Source organism: Bombina bombina, chromosome 5 (assembly GCF_027579735.1).
Source record: "Bombina bombina isolate aBomBom1 chromosome 5, aBomBom1.pri, whole genome shotgun sequence".
Taxonomy (NCBI): Eukaryota; Metazoa; Chordata; class Amphibia; order Anura; family Bombinatoridae; genus Bombina; species Bombina bombina.
The window spans coordinates 249229182-249249078 of NC_069503.1; the positions used below are offsets into that span (position 1 = coordinate 249229182).

A 19897-nucleotide genomic window follows, 5' to 3' on the forward strand; every position below is an offset into this window, starting at 1 on the left:
ATTTTCCTGGCAGTTGTGGCTGAAATTTTAGTTGGTCTACCTGACCGTGGTTTGGTTTCAACAGAACCCCTTATTTTCCATTTCTTTATTAGAGTTTGAACACTGCTGATTTGCATTCTCAATTCCTTGGATATCTTTTTATATTCCTTTCCTGTTTTATACAGTTCAACTACCTTTTCCCGCAGAGCCTTTGACAATTCTTTTGCTTTCCCCATGACTCAGAATCGTCAGTGCAGCACTGGATGAAAGATGCAAGGGTCTTGCAGGAGTCCAGAAACTCATTGACCTTTTATACACACACACTAATTACAAGCAAACAGATCACAGGTGAGGATGGTTACCTTTAATAGTCATTCAAACCCCTTTGTGTCAACTTGTGTGCATGTTATCAGGCCAAAATAACCAGGGTATGTAAACTTTTGATCAGGGTCATTTGGGTAGTTTCTGTTGTCATTATGATTTAAAAAGAGTAAACATAGTTGATTGATAATAAATAGCTTCAGCCAAACACTAACCATGAGTGAAAGAAAAGTTTTTGTGTTATTCATATTCTCTGAAAAATGGCCAAGAAATCATAAATTCTGCCAGGGTATGTAAACTTATGAGCACAAATGTATATATACACATAGCAAGGTTGTATACATGTGTTTGGAAACACAGTCCTTCCTCAGTATATATGCTCACAGGAAGATAAAGTTTTTTCCCACAGTTGTATTAGTGGAAGTTAGAATGTAATAAGAAAAATCAGTTTCCTGAAGCAAAAAGCCACCTGTTACCCATTTTAAAATGTCCCCTATTCTAAAGCAAAAACCTATGTATTCTAATTTGATAGAGAATGTAATTAATGCATCACTGACCCTAGATAATTATATGTTTACCTCCCACATAGATAACACATAGGCAAAATCCCAGTCTGGACAGAGCCTGAAGCATTGCAGCTACCATGCAATATAAGACTGATGAGCTAATCAGGACAATACTTGCACAACCCACCAATCAACGGCCTTGTCTTGCAATAGCTGTGACATTGACTTTAACCATGTGTTTATTTCCCTTTTGCTGGGGTTAGACATATAGGGCTCGTTTCCATTGAGCTGTAATTAGGTTTGTGCAAGGTCGCATACTGATTAATATGCTGTCAAAAGCAATTTTGTGTATCGACTGCTTCCGATGGCGCATTTTACCGCAATATTGTCAGCTGTGGTTTGGCTGCTGGAAATATTTTCGCAACCCATAGAAAATATTAAAACCGTTAATACACTGTCAGAGGCTGTCAACACATTGAGAAATATTAGACTCAGCTCAACTAGGTATAAAAGAGGAAAAAATTGTTTTTTGAGTCCTAGTTCCCATTGAAATTTTAAACTTGCAAAAGTGTTTCAATGTAGAAAAAAATTGCAATATGTAATATTTATTATTGTCTTATATATAGGAATAGTTGCACTATGTTATGGAAATATCAATATGTATTTACATAAAAATATATGCAAGCACATACCTAAAGAATTCAAACTAGACCTATGCCTAGGGCAGAAATAAACGTCACATATATTAATAAAGTCGAAAATTTAATTATAATAAAAAGTAGTATTTGTTTATAGTTTAAAAATATGGATTATAAATAATCGTATCTTTGTTTTTGTTTCTCTTTAGAGGTGACCACAGGTAAGGAGAGCAGACATTAAATGTAAATTTTATAACGTAAGGTCGGGATACCATAGCAACTAACTTGTTATGGTGTGATTTTCGAGAAATCCGACATCAGATGGAAGCGGCAACACCTTAACTTACACTTACACTGAAAAGAGCGACTGCACATAAGGTGCAAAATATTTACATGGAACTAAAATGGAGCCGTAAACTACTTTTAGCTGTTGGCAACTTTGCTAGCTTATGGCTCCATTTATTACAGCTCAATGGAATAAGCCCCTATTTAGCTAGAGTCAGTAATGCAAACATGCCATGCTTTAATTAGAGAATATCATTTTTGCGTTCGTTGTCCCTTTAAGATAAAACAGACTTCCACGTCTATTTTTAATGAAATTGTAACATTTCCAAAATGATAGTTTGCTTTTGAAAATATTATTTGTATTCTAACAGATTTCTCCTTCCTCCTGAGCATAACAAATACAGGTATCAGCGCAGTCAGACTAATTGTTAGATAAATATGCCAAGACCAAACAGTTCTGCCGATAACTAATAGACCCGGATACCTTCTGCAACCTACATTTGCACCCAATGCCTAAAAAACTAATCTCACGTTTGGGAAGTGTCATTTTGCTTTTTAATGGTTTTAAGAGCCTGTATTTGCCTAAAAGGCATTACGTGACAAGCTGAAACTTCAAAGGTTTTAACTCTATTAATCCATCCTGACACCAGCAGGGAAGTTAATAGCTTTTATAATAAATCTGAAAGAACAACTGACATTAATATATTGTTTACCATGTACAAAAAGTGCAAAAGAGAAATAAAGCAAACAACATGGTACGAGGGGAGCTGCTAAATATTTCAAGGTAAAACTTTCAGCTGTTTAAATATTTACGATTATTACACGGCACTGTACCTTATTTAATCCTGATGGACGTTTGGAACCTGTGCAGCACAGTGATACAAAACTTTTTTCTGCCTTGGGCTGCCTGCTTGTGGGGTGAATTTGCTGTTCCATCTCTTGTCTCTCAGACACTGGCGACATACAGATGGGCAGCCATAGAGGCACAGAGAAAGAGCCGAGGTCTGTGTTTCCTGGGAGTCTTGTGCCTACATGTTCAGCTGAATACTGTCATTAGCTTCCAGGATATTATAGTGCAGGATTCATCTCCCTGTCTCAGTACTGGTTTTTCATGGGTGAAAACCAGCACGTGGGTGGGGTTAAAGTGTGTAAATTACTATATCACTTCTGCCCATAAAAGAACAGATCTCTTCTGGAATTTCTGAGAATACATTTCACGTAAACAATACAGCAGGGAAAGCCTACCGATTCATTGCCACAACAATGAAAACACAGCTTGTCCTAGTGCATGAAAGTAAAAAAAAAAAAAAAATCATACAAGAAAAATATGTTTAAAAGCATGTGCAATCCTGTTTTTATAAAGATGTATTAATTCAGTGGACTTGTACCGGCCCTGGGGCCATATGTGGCCCTCAAGATAGTTTAATCTGGCCCTCCCTTGTTTATTAGGTAATTCATTTATTTGGCCCCATCAATTGTTTTAGGGTTCTAAGAGGTGTAACAAGCTGATGATCTATATAGGCACTGACAAGGTAAATATAAAGACAAGCATGCATTGTCCAGTGTAGCCTCCCATAATGCACTGCTTGGATAAATATCACTTTTTATTAAGTTCCAGAATGATCACTTCACTTGACACTCACAAAATAAATATACACTGAATGTCTATTGTTGACTACAAATCCTACCATGCCCTAATGTCACTTCCAGTTTCTAGTATGTACAGTTCCAGAGCATGCACTCTGAGTCTGTTCATGTGGCCCCCATGGGAGAACACTTGGCCAGTGGCCCTTAGATACAATGAGCTTGATACCCCTGTATTAATTAATATGTTGCTGACAGATATAATTCACATTTTAGCACCAAATTTTGTTATAAAAATTCCTCAACAATACATATACAGCTTATATATATATATATATATATATATATATATATATATATATATATATATATATATATATATACAGGGAGTGCAGAATTATTAGGCAAGTTGTATTTTTGAGGATTAATTTTATTATTGAACAACAACCATGTTTTCAATGAACCCAAAAAACTCATTAATATCAAAGCTGAATAGTTTTGGAAGTAGTTTTTAGTTTGTTTTTAGTTATAGCTATTTTAGGGGGATATCTGTGTGTGCAGGTGACTATTACTGTGCATAATTATTAGGCAACTTAACAAAAAACAAATATATACCCATTTCAATTATTTATTTTTACCAGTGAAACCAATATAACATCTCAACATTCACAAATATACATTTCTGACATTCAAAAACAAAACAAAAACAAATCAGTGACCAATATAGCCACCTTTCTTTGCAAGGACACTCAAAAGCCTGCCATCCATGGATTCTGTCAGTGTTTTGATCTGTTCACCATCAACATTGCGTGCAGCAGCAACCACAGCCTCCCAGACACTGTTCAGAGAGGTGTACTGTTTTCCCTCCTTGTAAATCTCACATTTGATGATGGACCACAGGTTCTCAATGGGGTTCAGATCAGGTGAACAAGGAGGCCATGTCATTAGATTTTCTTATTTTATACCCTTTCTTGCCAGCCACGCTGTGGAGTACTTGGACGTGTGTGATGGAGCATTGTCCTGCATGAAAATCATGTTTTTCTTGAAGGATGCAGACTTCTTCCTGTACCACTGCTTGAAGAAGGTGTCTTCCAGAAACTGGCAGTAGGACTGGGAGTTGAGCTTGACTCCATCCTCAACCCGAAAAGGCCCCACAAGCTCATCTTTGATGATACCAGCCCAAACCAGTACTCCACCTCCACCTTGCTGGCGTCTGAGTCGGACTGGAGCTCTCTGCCCTTTACCAATCCAGCCACGGGCCCATCCATCTGGCCCATCAAGACTCACTCTCATTTCATCAGTCCATAAAACCTTAGAAAAATCAGTCTTGAGATATTTCTTGGCCCAGTCTTGACATTTCAGCTTGTGTGTCTTGTTCAGTGGTGGTCCTCTTTCAGCCTTTCTTACTTTGGCCATGTCTCTGAGTATTGCACACCTTGTGCTTTTGGGCACTCCAGTGATGTTGCAGCTCTGAAATATGGCCAAACTGGTGGCAAGTGGCATCTTGGCAGCTGCACGCTTGACTTTTCTCAGTTCATGGGCAGTTATTTTGCGCCTTGGTTTTTCCACACGCTTCTTGCGACCCTGTTGACTATTTTGAATGAAACGCTTGATTGTTCGATGATCACGCTTCAGAAGCTTTGCAATTTTAAGAGTGCTGCATCCCTCTGCAAGATATCTCACTATTTTTTACTTTTCTGAGCCTGTCAAGTCCTTCTTTTGACCCATTTTGCCAAAGGAAAGGAAGTTGCCTAATAATTATGCACACCTGATATAGGGTGTTGATGTCATTAGACCACACCCCTTCTCATTACAGAGATGCACATCACCTAATATGCTTAATTGGTAGTAGGCTTTCGAGCCTATACAGCTTGGAGTAAGACAACATGCATAAAGAGGATGATGTGGTCAAAATACTCATTTGCCTAATAATTCTGCACTCCCTGTATATATATATATATATATATATATATATATATATATATATATATATATATATATATATATATATATATATATATACACACAGGTAGCCCTCAGTTTACACCAGGGTTAGGTTCCAGAAGGAATGGTTGTAAATCGAAACCGTTGTAAATTGAAACCCAGTTTATAATGTAAGTCAATGGGAAGTGAGGGAGATAGGTTCCAGGCCACTCTCAAAATTGTCATAAGTAACACCTAATACATTATTTTTAAAGCTTTGTAAATGCTAAACAGCATTATAAACCTAATAAAATAATCACACAACACAGAATATATAATTAAACTAAGTTAAATGAACAAAAACATTTGCTAAACAGCATTATAAACCTAATAAAATAATCACACAGCACAGACTTCACTTGCATTTTTCTGCAAACTGTTCTTTCTATGCATTCCAATGTGGACTGATTTATAGTCAGGAAGATCTTGTTCCTTTGAAATCTGCTCGATAGCTCAGGTCTGGTTAAACTGATTAATTTCAGCTTGCTTGGCTTTGCTGCAACACAAGCGGACAGCTCCACCTACTGGCTATTTCAATAAATGCATTGCTCCTCAATGCTTTTCAATAGCAGTCACATGACTGAAAAAAAAGGTTGTTATTCTTAAACGGTGTAAATTGAACCGTTGTAAAACGAGGGCCACCTGTATATATATATATATATATATATATATATATATATATATATATACACACACATAAACTACTGTGCAAAAGTTTTGGCAGGTGTGAAAAAATGCTGTAAAATAAGAATTCTTTCAAAAATAGAAATGTTATTAGTTTATTTTTATGAATTAACAAAATGCAAAGTAAGTGAACAGAAGAAAAATCTAAATCAAATCAATATTTGGTGGCTTCAAATCAGCAAACTCAGGGGCTTTATAGGCATATAGTCAGGTGCATGATTATACTAATTATACTAAACAGGTGCTAATGATCATAAATGTAATAGGGCTGTGCATTTGTTGCTTTTGTTTTGCAACAAATGACAAATATGGCTGCTGCAAGTAAAATTCGGCTCTTTTCAGAGTTGGATTTCTTCTTGTAAAAGTGCAACACACAAAGATCTTTCACGCAAAGAAATCTGGTTCCGAAAATAGCCAAATGCTGCTGTCAGCGGCCGTATTCATTATTTGTAGGGTGACCATATTGCATATTTAAAAAAGGACACATATGAAAAATACATTTTCCAGGGTTCTTATAATGGAATATTATTTAAAACATTTCTTTAAACAGCCCTGACATATGTATTTTTCATGTGTCCCTTTTTTAAAGCGGCAATATGATCACCCTAGTTATTTGTTAAAACGGCCCAGAAACAAACTATGTTGATACGCAAAAAACACAGTAACAATCCTGTCAGCCAAACATTAATGCTCCAAAAACCCAGTAACAACCCTGTCAGCCAAACAATGCGCCAAAAACCCAGTAACAATCATGTCAGCCAATCATTAATGCGCCAAAAACCCAGTAACAACCCTGTCAGCCAAACACTAATGCACCAAAAACTCATAATATGCTCTGATATATTAACAGGTGTTGCAGTTTTTTTTTTTTTTAAAGTCTAAATTCTATTGTACAAACAATTGTATCTACTCACTAATAATACAAAAAGTGAAGATTTTTTGGGTAATTGAATCCTGCATACCCCACTTATGCATGCATACTTTGTATTCTGATGTATGTTCCTGGCATTCATTGTGACAATTGTAGCTAAGGGCAGCACATACATAACAAAAATGATAAAAAAATAATTAAAACATGGGGGCATGTCTAAGCAGCAGAGATGGTCTGTCGCATTTTCTGAAGCTCCACAAGGGATTTAGAGAACCCGTATATTATCTTCAAGGCTTGGCATCATCCAACTATACTAACTACACCAGTAGAACTACTGATCCAAGCTGATCAGCTACATATGAATATCAATGTATACAGGTTCTACAAAATTGGTCTTAGATTGATTTGACTACAGATCGCGGCCTACCACAAACACCATCATCTCCGCCACCCAGGCCAGGGTGAGTATCATGGTATAACCATGCTTAAGAGGGAAGACCTCTACAAATCATTATGCTCTATTATCTCTAAACTTGAACAAAAAATGCACTACAACTTGGCTGATCTAATCACAACATTGCAAAGGGGTGAATCAGAAGACCCTTTGTTCAATGAGAGAGGGCTAGAGCCTACCGCGCTGTCTAGCGTCCAGTCACATGAGCCTAAAGAGTCACAGTATGTTCCTCTAGCAGACTCCCTACAATTTGGTACCTTTGAAACAACGAAGGGGGGAGAAATACAATTGACAAGCATGCAAGCGATGGATTCGTCAGAGATATGTTTTACTGTTCCAGCGCGCCATAAAACTCACCAAGAAGCCGAAACAGAGCCTGTAGACAGCCAGCGAGAGCTGGCCCACACACTGCAAAATGCAAGTATCACTCCAGCATTTGAAACTATACTCACACAGTCTATCTGGATAGTAGAGGGGGATGTGTCCATGATGGTTCTTTGGGGAGTTGCGGTCGGACCCCTGGAGGGTTATGTGGACACTTCCTGATGCTCAAAGCTGATACCAGTGACATCTTCAGATAACTCGAGACACGAGGAACACAACTCAGACTAAACACATCGCAGCTCTAGTATATGACTCTGGGTTTGGAATGTCTCTCCTGGGTATAGTTGCTTAAGACGTACCCTTCACAACAATGTCTGGGACCATATTCCCTCTAAACCCTGTCACTTGTATTTGAGATAGATATACTCCAGAAACTAACAAACTCTCAAGACACCCTATCCCAATGTGGCATAGGATAAGGCTCCTCTAATGCCAGATGTGAAGCGGTCATCACTTTAAACCGTATTCCTAAACTTTTTCTTCTGTTTAATTTAATATTTCATATATACTAATGTTGTTAGATATTAATATTCCATCACTAAAGTTGTACTTACTGTTTTATACAAGCTCTAGCTTTACATATATAATCACCCTACTGATAGAGAATATTATTGCAGCTCCCCTTTAAAGGGACAGTCAAGTCCAAAAAAACATTCATGTTTCAAATAGGGCATATAATTTTAAACAACTTTCCAATTTACTTTTATCACCAATTTTGCATTGTTCTCTTGGTATTCTTAGTTGAAAGCTAAACCTAGGAGGTTCATATGCTAATTTCTTAGACCTTGAAGGCCGCCTCTAATCTAGATGCATTTTGATAGTTTTTCACCACTAGAGGGCATTAGTTCACATGTTTCATATAGATAACATTGAGCTCATGCACGTGAATTTACCATGGAGACAGCTCTGATTGGCTAAAATGCAAGTCTGTCAAAAGAACTGAAATAAGGGGGGCAGTCTGCTGAGGCTTAGATACAAGGTAATTACAGAGGTAAAATGTGTATAATTATTCTTTTTTCAATATGTAAAAAAATTGAGAGAGTAGAAAATATTGCTGTTTCAATTTATCCGGTGCCTCCCTTATAACTAAATTTATAAAAAACCAAACAGAGAGAGTATAATTTAGAACATACAATACTGTTCTGAAAAAGCAAGGGAAATATAAGGCACACAGGACTATTAAGTTAAAATATAACTGTCTTTATTATCCCAAATTACAAAGTAGTAAATCACATGTCATTGTTAAGCCAAGCCATGTAAAGAGAACCTAACATCTAAAAAGAACCAGTGGTAACAGAGAGCTATAGAATCTACGAAATACGTATGCAGTACTAAGGTAAATCTAATTAATCTATTCAGTCTAAGAGGAATATATTTAGACATGAAACATCAATGTACAAAACAATGCTGTGTCATAAGATAACTGAACACTAGAAAGACACCCCATTCCCTGCCTCAGTGAACTAACAGATGGTGTCGGATATGCCATTCAACAAAGAAAAAATCCCAGAGTCACTGTAAAAGTCACAGGTGAATGTAAAGTTCGACCGCAGCAATTTCCTGCTGTACACACGGTCATGAATAACCAAGCCTTAGCTGCAGTTGAAACCAAATAGAGCACTTATCTTATGCGGCTTACTCCTATGTTCCAAACGGCCTGCTCGGTATAGCTTGCATCGATTGCTGAGCGTGCGACGTCTCCTATAGTGGGAGTGGTGAACACGTCATCTAGGTCTATGGTTGGTAACTTGCACCTATATGGATCCTCATAGGTTGCGATGATATCAGCTGTACCAGCAAGTAGCCGGAGTGAAAAGAACCAGGCTTTCACAAAGTTTACAACACTGTTACCAAGATGTACCGAAAAATATACAAGGAAGTCCTTTCAATCAGACAGATCCTCTCCACATTCATATGAATTGTTTCATCCAAAACTGTATATAGCACTGCTGCTCACGCTCTCTTATCAGCATATAGAACAGTTCCTCAAACGAGCCTTATTTACAGTGCTACACAGATTATCACCGCATACGCTCTCTTATCAGCATATCAGCATTAATGCAAGTTACACATGCCAGTCCATCTTTTCAATTGTCATACACAGCTTGCAGCATACGCTCTCATATCAGCACATAGGAGAATAGTACAGGTGAATCCCAGGCTGTAAAGCTCACCCGAACTGTCAAGCTTCTGTTTACCACAGGTTACAAAGAAACCAGGAGATAGTCGACTTCCTCCTGGACATAGATACACATCAATGCCAACGCACGTTTCACCCCCACAGCAAGTATGTGTCCCAGGGGTTCATCAGGGCATAACTGTGTTGGTTATGCAAAACTGGGGAATTGGTAATTAAGGGATTATCTATCTTTTAAAACAACAAAAATTCTGGTGTTGACTGTCCCTTTAAGAGTACAGCACGTATATTCAATTTAGGTTACTGAGATTAGCTTAAAAGTCATGTGTTCACACCAGTTTCAATTTCTATGCTGCACAGTAACTTCTCAAAGATAATTAATAAGAACTATGACTTGAGGACAATTGGTGTCTGCTAGTAGAGTGATTTGGCAGATGTACTTCACTAATATATCTACCACAAACAGGGAGAATATACAAGCTCTCAGAATTTCTTAACATAGACTATACCTCTGGATACCCTCTCTCCTACCTCCTTACACATACTCCCAAAGTATTTTTATATTTAACTGAACATACATGTTTACATGGGCTTATGCTAAAATCAATATATTTTTACTCTAATTCTCAATAGTTCCTTTACTAGTTAAAACCTAGGTCACTTCCAATACTATAGGGGATATTAATACCTCATTAGACCTGGAATTGAGTAATTGTCCACCAATCTACATTTTACAATACATATCTGTTGTATATAGTAACTCATGACAGAAGAAATTACTTACAGTGCAATCTTACTAACAGAATTCCCCTTCCACTAATGTAGAGAACAGAGATGACATATCTATCGCACGGGTTTGCAAGTGCACTAATTGTACATATTTAAATATTGCTACACCTGGTGTGCCACCCTCGGTTTCACTAATAGTAGGTTATCAGCAACATTATATTATTGCCTGTATTTACCTTACAGGTGGGCTCTTATCCCTAATTTACAGCTAATAGTCTGTTAGGGTACAAAGACTTGCACCCCTTTCAAGTCTCTAGAGAGTATAATTATATCTATGTCCCCCAAAATATAGTCTATCCCCTGCGCTGCTTTATTTCTCTAAGTCTGTGGATGCAAGCAATTATGTATGTTTCAAGATCATAAAATTATAAGCTCATCTAGGAGAAGTGTCCCTCCTCAATCGCTATGTGTCCTTAGACTCATAAGTATGGTCAGGGTCCCACAGGAACCATATTTATCATTACTCCAAGCGGTTACCCGCTGATAAATTCCTTTGTACGTGAGAGTATATTTTATTTCTTCTGAGACCCAACAGGGTTTTTGATTCTCTCACCTATAGTATAAGACTAACATGCCCCACCAGTGTTTCTTATATCAAAGAGTCCACAAGCGGCCAGCTAATTAGTCACTCACAAAAGCTACCCAAAATTATAAAATGGAGGTTTCAGCCGCTTATATTTTAGCAATCATTTTGCCTTTTGCGTATATCCCTGTACTGTGTTTCATGAAAATGTTATCATTTTTATTATAACATTTATTGTATCTTTTTACCTTTCTTGTGCAAAACCTCAATAAAAGATTATTTAAAAAAAAAAAAAAAAACACAAATGAAAATTTAAACTGGGGCATGTAGAGAGGGAAATAAATGCTGTCTATACACTGTGCCAAAGGACCAGAAAATGTATATATTTGCATTAATTGTATTAAAATTACAATTTGTTAAGGTTTAAAGCAAAATATTTAACAATGGCTAAACTTATGCAAAGAGGGTATGGGGTAGTGGGTAGGTTCACATGTGCCAAGTTAAATCTTAGCCTGGCTAGTAGCATAGGACTTGATATTTTGAGCCCTGTATATTATATATATTTATGTGGCATAATCATGTAGGTTTCTTTTATAGCATTAAAATATTTTCTTTACTGTCCTTTTCAGTGAAATAACCTTTTAGCAAATGCATTGTCCACTTTGGATTACGGCAATGGGTTAGTACATTGAAGTGGTTCTAGTGCTGCACACCAGCAATCTGTCTGGGTTAATACTGTACATCCTGTGTCGCTGGGAGTGACCATGCAAAGACTGGATTACTTCTTTATGCAAATAGCAAGAGACACAGTCCGGAAAAACCTGTACTACCTGAGTTAGCAAAATACATGCCTGGGGCTGTATAATGCAGCTGAGAGTGGTGGTGCCATATTAATCTAGTCTTAACATACGCTCTGATTATCAGTTATTCTTTACACAGTGAAGCAATGAAAGCCTTTTGTTATTCTTTTAAATCAGAAAATAGTTTTAGAATCATGGGCTTGTCCATTCTAAGGCCCAGGGGCCACACCAATGCCCTAAAACAGAGCTGTCATACTAACACAATTGGTTACCATTAAATACATAAAAAATAAAATGTTATATATATATATATATATATATATATATATATATATACACTCACCAGCCACTTTATTAGGTACACCTGTTCAATTGCTTGGTAACACAAATTACGAATAAACCAATCACATGGCAGCAACTCTATTATTATTATTAGGTATTTATAGAGCATAAACAGATTCTGCAGTGCTAAACTCAATGCATTTAGGCATCTAGATGTGGTGAAGATGATTTGTTGAATTTCAAACCGAGCATCAGAATGGGGAAGAAAGGGGATTTAAGTGACTTTGAATGTGGCATGGTTGTTGGTGCCAGACGGGCTGGTCTGAGTATTTCAAAAAGTGCTGATCTACTGGGATTTTCATGCACAACCATCTCTAGGGTTTACAGAGAATGGTCCAAAAAAGAGAAAATATCCAGTAAGTGGCAGATGTGTGGATGGTGATTCCTTGTTGTTATCAGAGGTCTGACTGGTTCCAGATGATAGAAAGGCAATAGTAACTCAAATAACTCATTACAACCAAGGTATGCAGAATACCATCTCTGAACGCACAACACGTTGAACCTTGAAGAAGATGGGCTACAGCAGCAGAAGACCACACCGGTGCCACTCCTGTCAGCTAAGAACAGGAAACTGAGGCTACAATTCGCAAAGGTTCATTAAAATTGGACAATAGAAGATTGGAAAAACGTTGCCTGGTCTGATGAGTCTCAATTTCAGTTGCGACATTCAGATGGTAGGGTCATAATTTGGCGTAAACAACACGAAAGCATGGATCCATCCTGCCTTGTATCAACAGTTCAGGCTGGTGGTGGTGGTGTAATGGTGTGGGGGATATTTTCTTGACATACTTTGCCCCCCTTAGTACCAATTGAGCATTGTTTAAACACCATGGCCTACCTGAATATTGTTGCTGACCATGTCCATCCCTTTATGACTACAGTGTTAGGATAGTGGGGTGTTCGAAGCGCCAGAGTAGGCAAGGTGTATGAGTAAGATATTAGATGATAATAGTGTGTTAGATAAAAAATGCTTTAATTACATCGCACTGCAGTGTGTATCCACACTAAGATAAAAATATAAATATAAAAATAGATACACACTGCAGTGCAATGTATTTAAAGCATTTTTTTATCTAACACACTATTATCATCTAATATCTTACTCATACACCTTGCCTACTCTGGCGCTTCGAACACCCCACTATCCTACCACTATCTGTTTTGGCTAGCTAGGTAGCCTTTGTTCAAAGCTATAGGTTATTTAGGGTCTTTGGCGCTAATCCATACACTACCATATCCTTTATGACTACAGTGTACCCATCTTCTGATGGCTACTTTCAGCAGGATAATGCACCATGTCACAAAGCTCAAAACATCTCAAACAGGTTTCTTGAACATGACAATGAGTTCACTGTATTCCAATGGCCTCCACAGTCACAAGATCTCAATCCAATAGAGCACCTTTGGGATGTAGTGGAACAGGAGATTCGCATCATGGATGTGCAGCTGAAAAATCTGCAGCAACTGCGTGATGCTCTCATGTCAATATGGACCAAATCTCTGAGGAATGTTTCCAACAACTTGCTGAATCTATGCCACAAAGAATTAAGGTAGTTCTAAAGGCAAAAGGGGGTCCAATCCGGTACTAGCAAGGTGTACCTAATAAAGTGGCCGCTGTGTGTGTGTGTGTGTATATATATATATATATATATATATATACTATATGTTTCTTTACTGTCTAAAATCATATCATTTGCAAACAATATACTATATAATCTAATGGCACTTCAGGTACAATATATTTTTTACAATGATTTAACAGTATCTAATTATTTTCTAAAATATTACAAGTAAGAGTTTAAAATATTGTTAACATTAAGGTTTATTTACGTATACAAAATGTTTGGATTTGAAATGTTGTTGGTTCATCTTATTCTCAAATACTGAGCAACAGGTTTAGAATGTAAAATTAATCTTCACACTGAACTGCAAATAAAAACAAGGGGCAACCTATTTGTGTATTATGGTACATGTATTTATTGGCCCAACCAGATATGCAAATGAATGAACATTCACATTATAACATATTTTTCTAAATTTGATTATGCATTTTCTGATTATGCTATTCTTCTGAATTTAGTGGTCCTTTAAGTGGATTGAAAAGCATTACATTTTAACCAGAATACCTATTTACTTCTATAATCAAATTTGCTTTGTTCACTTTGTATCCTTTGCTGAAAAGCAAATCTAGGTAAGCTGATAGGAGCTTAGAAGCGTACATGTGTCTTTAGCCATCTGACAGCAGTGTTTTCAACAATGTTTAAAGCAATTTTATGTATACATAAAATTGTAAACACTACTGCCATAGAATGCTTAAAGGGACAGTCTACTCAAAAAATAGTATTGTTTAAAAAGATAGATAATGCCTTTACTACCCCAACTTTGCAAAACCAACATTGTTAGATTTATATACTTTATAACATTTAAACCTCTACATTTCTGCCTATTTTAAAGGCTCTATAGACATCCTCTTAATCACATGCTTTTGTATTTGCTTTTCACAACAGGATACTGCTAGTTCATGTGGCCCATATAGATAACAATGTGTTCACGCCTTGGGAGTTATTTAAGAGTTAGCACCACACAATACTAAATGCAAGTCAATAGATAATAAATACAAAGTCGTGTGATCAGGGGGCTGTAAGAAGATGATTAGATACAAGGTAATCACAGAGGTAAAAAGTATATTAAAGGGACAGTATAAACCCATTTTCATGTAACTGCATGTAATAGACACTACTATAAAGAATAATATGCACAGATACTGATATGAAAATCCAGTAAAAAAATTGTTTAAAAACTTACTTAGAAGCTCCCAGTTTAGCTCTGTTGAAAAGGTAGCTGGAAAGCCCACTGCAAGTGGGAAATAAGACACTCCCCCTTCTTTTGCATATGAAAAGACCCTTTACACAAACAGGAGCAAGCTTGAGAAGGTAGCTGACGGTATTCTCATAAAACATTTGGGCTTGGTTAGGAGTCTAAAAATCAGAGCAATGTTATTTAAAAATAAGCAAAACTATTCATTTAAAAAAACAACAACTTTACAGGCTATATAAATAGATCATCTACAAAACATTTATGCAAAGAAAAAATGAGTGTATAATGTCCCTTTAATATAACTGTGTTGGTTATGCAAAACTGGGGAATGGATAATAAAGGGATTATCTATCTTTTAAAACAATAAACATTCTATTGTAGACTGTCCCTTTATGACACATGCACGCTAATAAACTCCTATCAGGAGAGTTAACTCCTTCCCGCCATTAGGACGTTCCATGCCGTCCTAACTGCGCTGGGATTTAGCACTGTTATGACGGCATGGAACGTCCTAGCTGTTTGGCTGTACTGAAGCAATAGGCACTTCCTGAATAGGATCGTGGCCTGGAGGGAGTGCCTAGCATCATCGGCACTCCTCCCTGACTTGATCCCATTTTTGAATCATGTGATCATATGTTCCGATGTAGACAAATAGGTACAGTCAGGAAAAGGTTAAACACACCAGTTCTATAGCAAGTAGTGCAAAAATGGCATTTGCACTCTGAAATGTTCTTTAACACATTTTAAATATTTGTTTCCCTCATCTTTAGATTGTTATATGTATTTCTTTAATATTGTATTATAATTTGCAACTTCAATGAATATAACCTGTTAGCCACTAAGTAAGAATACCTAAGCATGTTATACACCTTTAGTATCAACTTGACTTAAACCAGGTTTTACAGAACTTTTTTGGGTGGAAGAAATATTGAAACATTTATTTCTTTTGCATGCGAAGAACATCATTGTGTACAAATCTGGGTAAAAATAAAAAAGAATGGTAATTTAGATGTCAAAAAAAGCAATCAGTGAGATATTCAGGTGGTAAATAAAATTATTCTCGGTTCACTGATATATAATGAAGTGAATAATTGAAAACATCTTTTAAAACAAATTACAGCTTGACTAGAAATGTAGAGGCCCCTGAATGACTATTCAGTATGTAATTACTTATCTAAATGTGTTATTGTGCAATTACTAAAATGTTTCACCCAGTGGCTATACCATTAACAGAAGCCTGCACAGCTGACAGTTTCCATATGGCGCACCTAGACATGAAAATGGGGAACTTGTACAAATGGCACTTTTGTGAGCATTTATAGGGGTCAATTTATCAAGCTCCGTGTCAATCAACAGCGGGTTGATTGACACCCCCTGCTAGCAGCCGATTGGCTACAAATCTGCAGGGGGCGGCATTGTACCAGCAGTTCCCAAGAACTGCTGGTGCAATGATAAATCGGCATTTATCGATGTGTGGCGGACATGATACGCTATATCGTATCATGTCCGACCGCACAATAATAAATAGACCCCAGAATGTCTACACCTCTCTCATGCAGTATAGAAATTCAAATTTTGATGGGTAGACCCAAGCAAGAAACTTAGATAAAAATTCATTATAAAGCTATTACAGCCAGCAGCAGCATTTTTGTTTGTTTGTTTTGAAGCATTTTAAAAAGGTAAATTATTTCCTACAATACACAAAAAAAATATGTTACTGAGTTCAATAGAGATAATGATTAACTCTGTGTCTTAGTGGCTACAAACACTTCTATTGTTATAGCACATACTATGAAATATATAAGAATCCCCAGTTACTGTATCTGTTACAACCCAAAGGCACAAATAATGAAACAGTGAATACAAATATTAAAAAAAAATTAACCAATATTACACAATATCGTTTTTGCGACCTTTTGCGCGTATGTTAAATTGTGTTCGTATTACGAGTTGAAAATAAACGTGATTGCTTGAGCGCAATCGTGAGTTACGCTAGAATGATTACCGCAATTTCAGAACTCTGGTTAACTGTTTTGCAAAACATAAAAGTTGCACAAAACACATAAAAAATACATTGCAAAGTACAGTTACACTTATAGTAACAACATATAATAAAAATGATTAAATAAAAATATTGCACACAAAGATATGAGGCCTCAGGTTTTAGAAAAAAGTCTGTAAAGGGCTTTAACAAAGAGATACATACATATACAGTACATGTCTAAATATGGATAAGTTTGAATACATTTATATATGTCTATATATGTATACAGATGTATTTATAAATGTATATATGTATTTACAAACACATATACACATATAAACACATAAATACATATGTACACATATTTAGACATATCTAGAAGTGCATTGGAGCCCTCTGCAGTTATGTAGCTGAAAAATTGTAAAAACATATGTATGCAATATTCATATTTAATAAAGTGCTATAGTGTATGTTTACTGTAAATATTTGTCATTCCAATGTTCTGCACATATGATTAACAGTTAAGAGCTAACCAGCACTACAATCCAAAAGAGTGGGAAAAAGTTATCAAATAAAAATATTTCCATGAGATAAGGTGCTAATCCTCCAAAATAACAATTCAATTATACAAAAGAGAGAAAGTATGGGGCTTACAGCACTATTCCCTACTAATAAGACATAGCCTTTATTTATAAATTAAAATCATTAACAGAAGGTAATATCACATCTAATCACCCTGCTCACATACCTCCCTCCCTCCCACTGGGTAAGGCTATATAGTACTAAAAAAGCAGAGTGAATAACAAAATAAACAGAAAAAAGTTAAAAAAAAAAGAAAGCATCACACTAATCCTAAAGAGTCCTGGCCGATATACTGGAACCTCAGCATCAGGTGGGATAGTGGAGATGCAAGATATAAAAGATAGTGCAGCGCACAAGCTTCGGCCATACACTTTTTCAATGCACATATGACCTCTGATGAAGCGCAGGTACGCCTGCGCGAAACATGTCAGGTGTTCCATGTCTGATTATGTCTAACCTTGTAGACGAATAAACCTTTTCTTATTGAAACAGCATTAATAACGGGATTGCAGTGTTTGCTTTCTTATTGTTACTACTGTAATGTATGTATGGCCTTCACTTATAGGGACAGTAAACACCAATTTTCATATAACTGCATGTAATAGACACTACTATAAAGAATAATATGCACTGATACTGATCTAAAATCCAGTATAAAATGTTTAAAAACTTACTTAGAAGCTCCCAGTTTGGCATTGTTGATGAGATTAGGCTGGGACACCCAGTGAAAGAAGCTGGGAAACATGGAGAGCAGACATTCCCCTCCTCCCCCTTCCTCTGCATATGAAAAGACTCTTTACACAAACAGAAGGAAACTGGAGTAGGTATACATCAGTATTCTCCTAAAACTTTAGGGCTTGGTTAGGAGTCTGAAAATCAGCGCAATGTTATTTATAAATAAGCAAAACTATACTTTTTTTTTAAATGGATCATCTACAAAACATTTATGCAAATAAATAATTTCACTTTAAAGGAATAGAGCATGCAATTTTAAGTAACTTTCTAATTTACTCCTAATATCAATTTTTCTTAATTTTCTTGCTATCTTTATTTAAAAAGCAGGAATTTAATGCATAGGAGCCGGCCCATTTTTGCTTTAGAACCTGGGTTTTGCTTGCTTATTGGTGGCTAAATGTCAGCCACCAATAAGCAAGTGCTATCCATGGTGCTGAACCTAAAATGGGCTGGCTGCTAAGCTTTACATTCCTGCTTTTTAAAATAAAGATAGCAAGAGAACGAAGAAAAATTTATATTAGGAGCAAATTAGAAAGCTGTTTAAAATGTCATGCTCTATCTGAATCATGAAAGACAAATTGTGGGTTTAGTATTCCTTTAAGGTAAAAATGCATTTATAGAATTAGGACAGGGGCATCATAGTACTGGTGAAATTTCTTATAAAATCTCACAAGCTCTGAGAGCTTTAAATAATCGGGCCAGGCCCCAATTCACAACCTTCCTGGAGTCTCTGGAACAGTCAGTGGCTAAAACGTTTGCCTGTTTTCCCACCACATCGCCAACCACAGCTACTGGAAAAGTTTTATTGACTGCCCAACTCCGCCCATGACACTACCAACTCCACCCACTCGCTATCTACCCAGTGCCGTCCATTACATGTCCATCCTGTTTCTGTCACACTAACAAATCACCTCCCTGCCCCAGGAAGCCTCTGGGAATTTTTGGGAGGTATGTAACTGATACTAATACTAATGTATTACATTAATTTTTGGTTTAACCCAATTTACTTTACAATTTTCATTCACAAAAGTTTTTAAGCCTGTTAAAATGGTGCTCTGTATTAAGAACAATTTTCATTTAACAGATTGCCATGTGCTGCCATTTTTGAGTAAAAATATTTAATTAAAAAAAATGTTTCTGTAATGAAGTCCTAGATAAAGTACAAAAACTACAGATTTGTAATCAGCTTTGTATTCATCAAGGTGTTTTGCCTATTAGTTAGGCCTGGAGCACATAACTAACTGACACGCTCACATGATGCGTCACCCCGAGGCTCTATATGTGCAAAACATGGTCATGTAATCATCTTCTTTACCTCAAAACATTGCTCAAGCTGATGAATGTTTACTGTGTACCAGAAAAATAAAATATTCACTAGATCAGTGGTTCTCAACCAAAGTGACCTCAAGGCCCGGTAAATTTTAGCTGGACATGTCCAGGGCCCGGTAGTTTGGGGGCCCTTTCTTTGGCCCTTAATGTTGGGGGTCCTGGATCTGGAG

The 19897-nt window shown here is 36.6% G+C and overlaps 1 protein-coding gene across 8 annotated transcripts in view; it reads right to left on the bottom strand.

Moving 5' to 3' along the window:
* The window catches only part of KIAA1217 (KIAA1217 ortholog), an 894654-nt gene that overhangs the window by 601566 nt on the left and 273191 nt on the right, over positions 1-19897 (bottom strand). The window contains exon 1 of one of the 8 annotated variants that reach the window (XM_053713946.1): positions 2564-2806. The exons of 6 other annotated variants lie outside the window; for them this stretch is intronic. In XM_053713946.1, the coding sequence (XP_053569921.1) occupies positions 2564-2692 (129 nt within the window). In that variant the 5' untranslated portion in view covers positions 2693-2806. Of the gene's footprint in view, positions 1-2563; positions 2807-19897 lie in introns of those variants that run through there. One more of the 8 variants, XM_053713947.1, reaches the window with a different exon arrangement.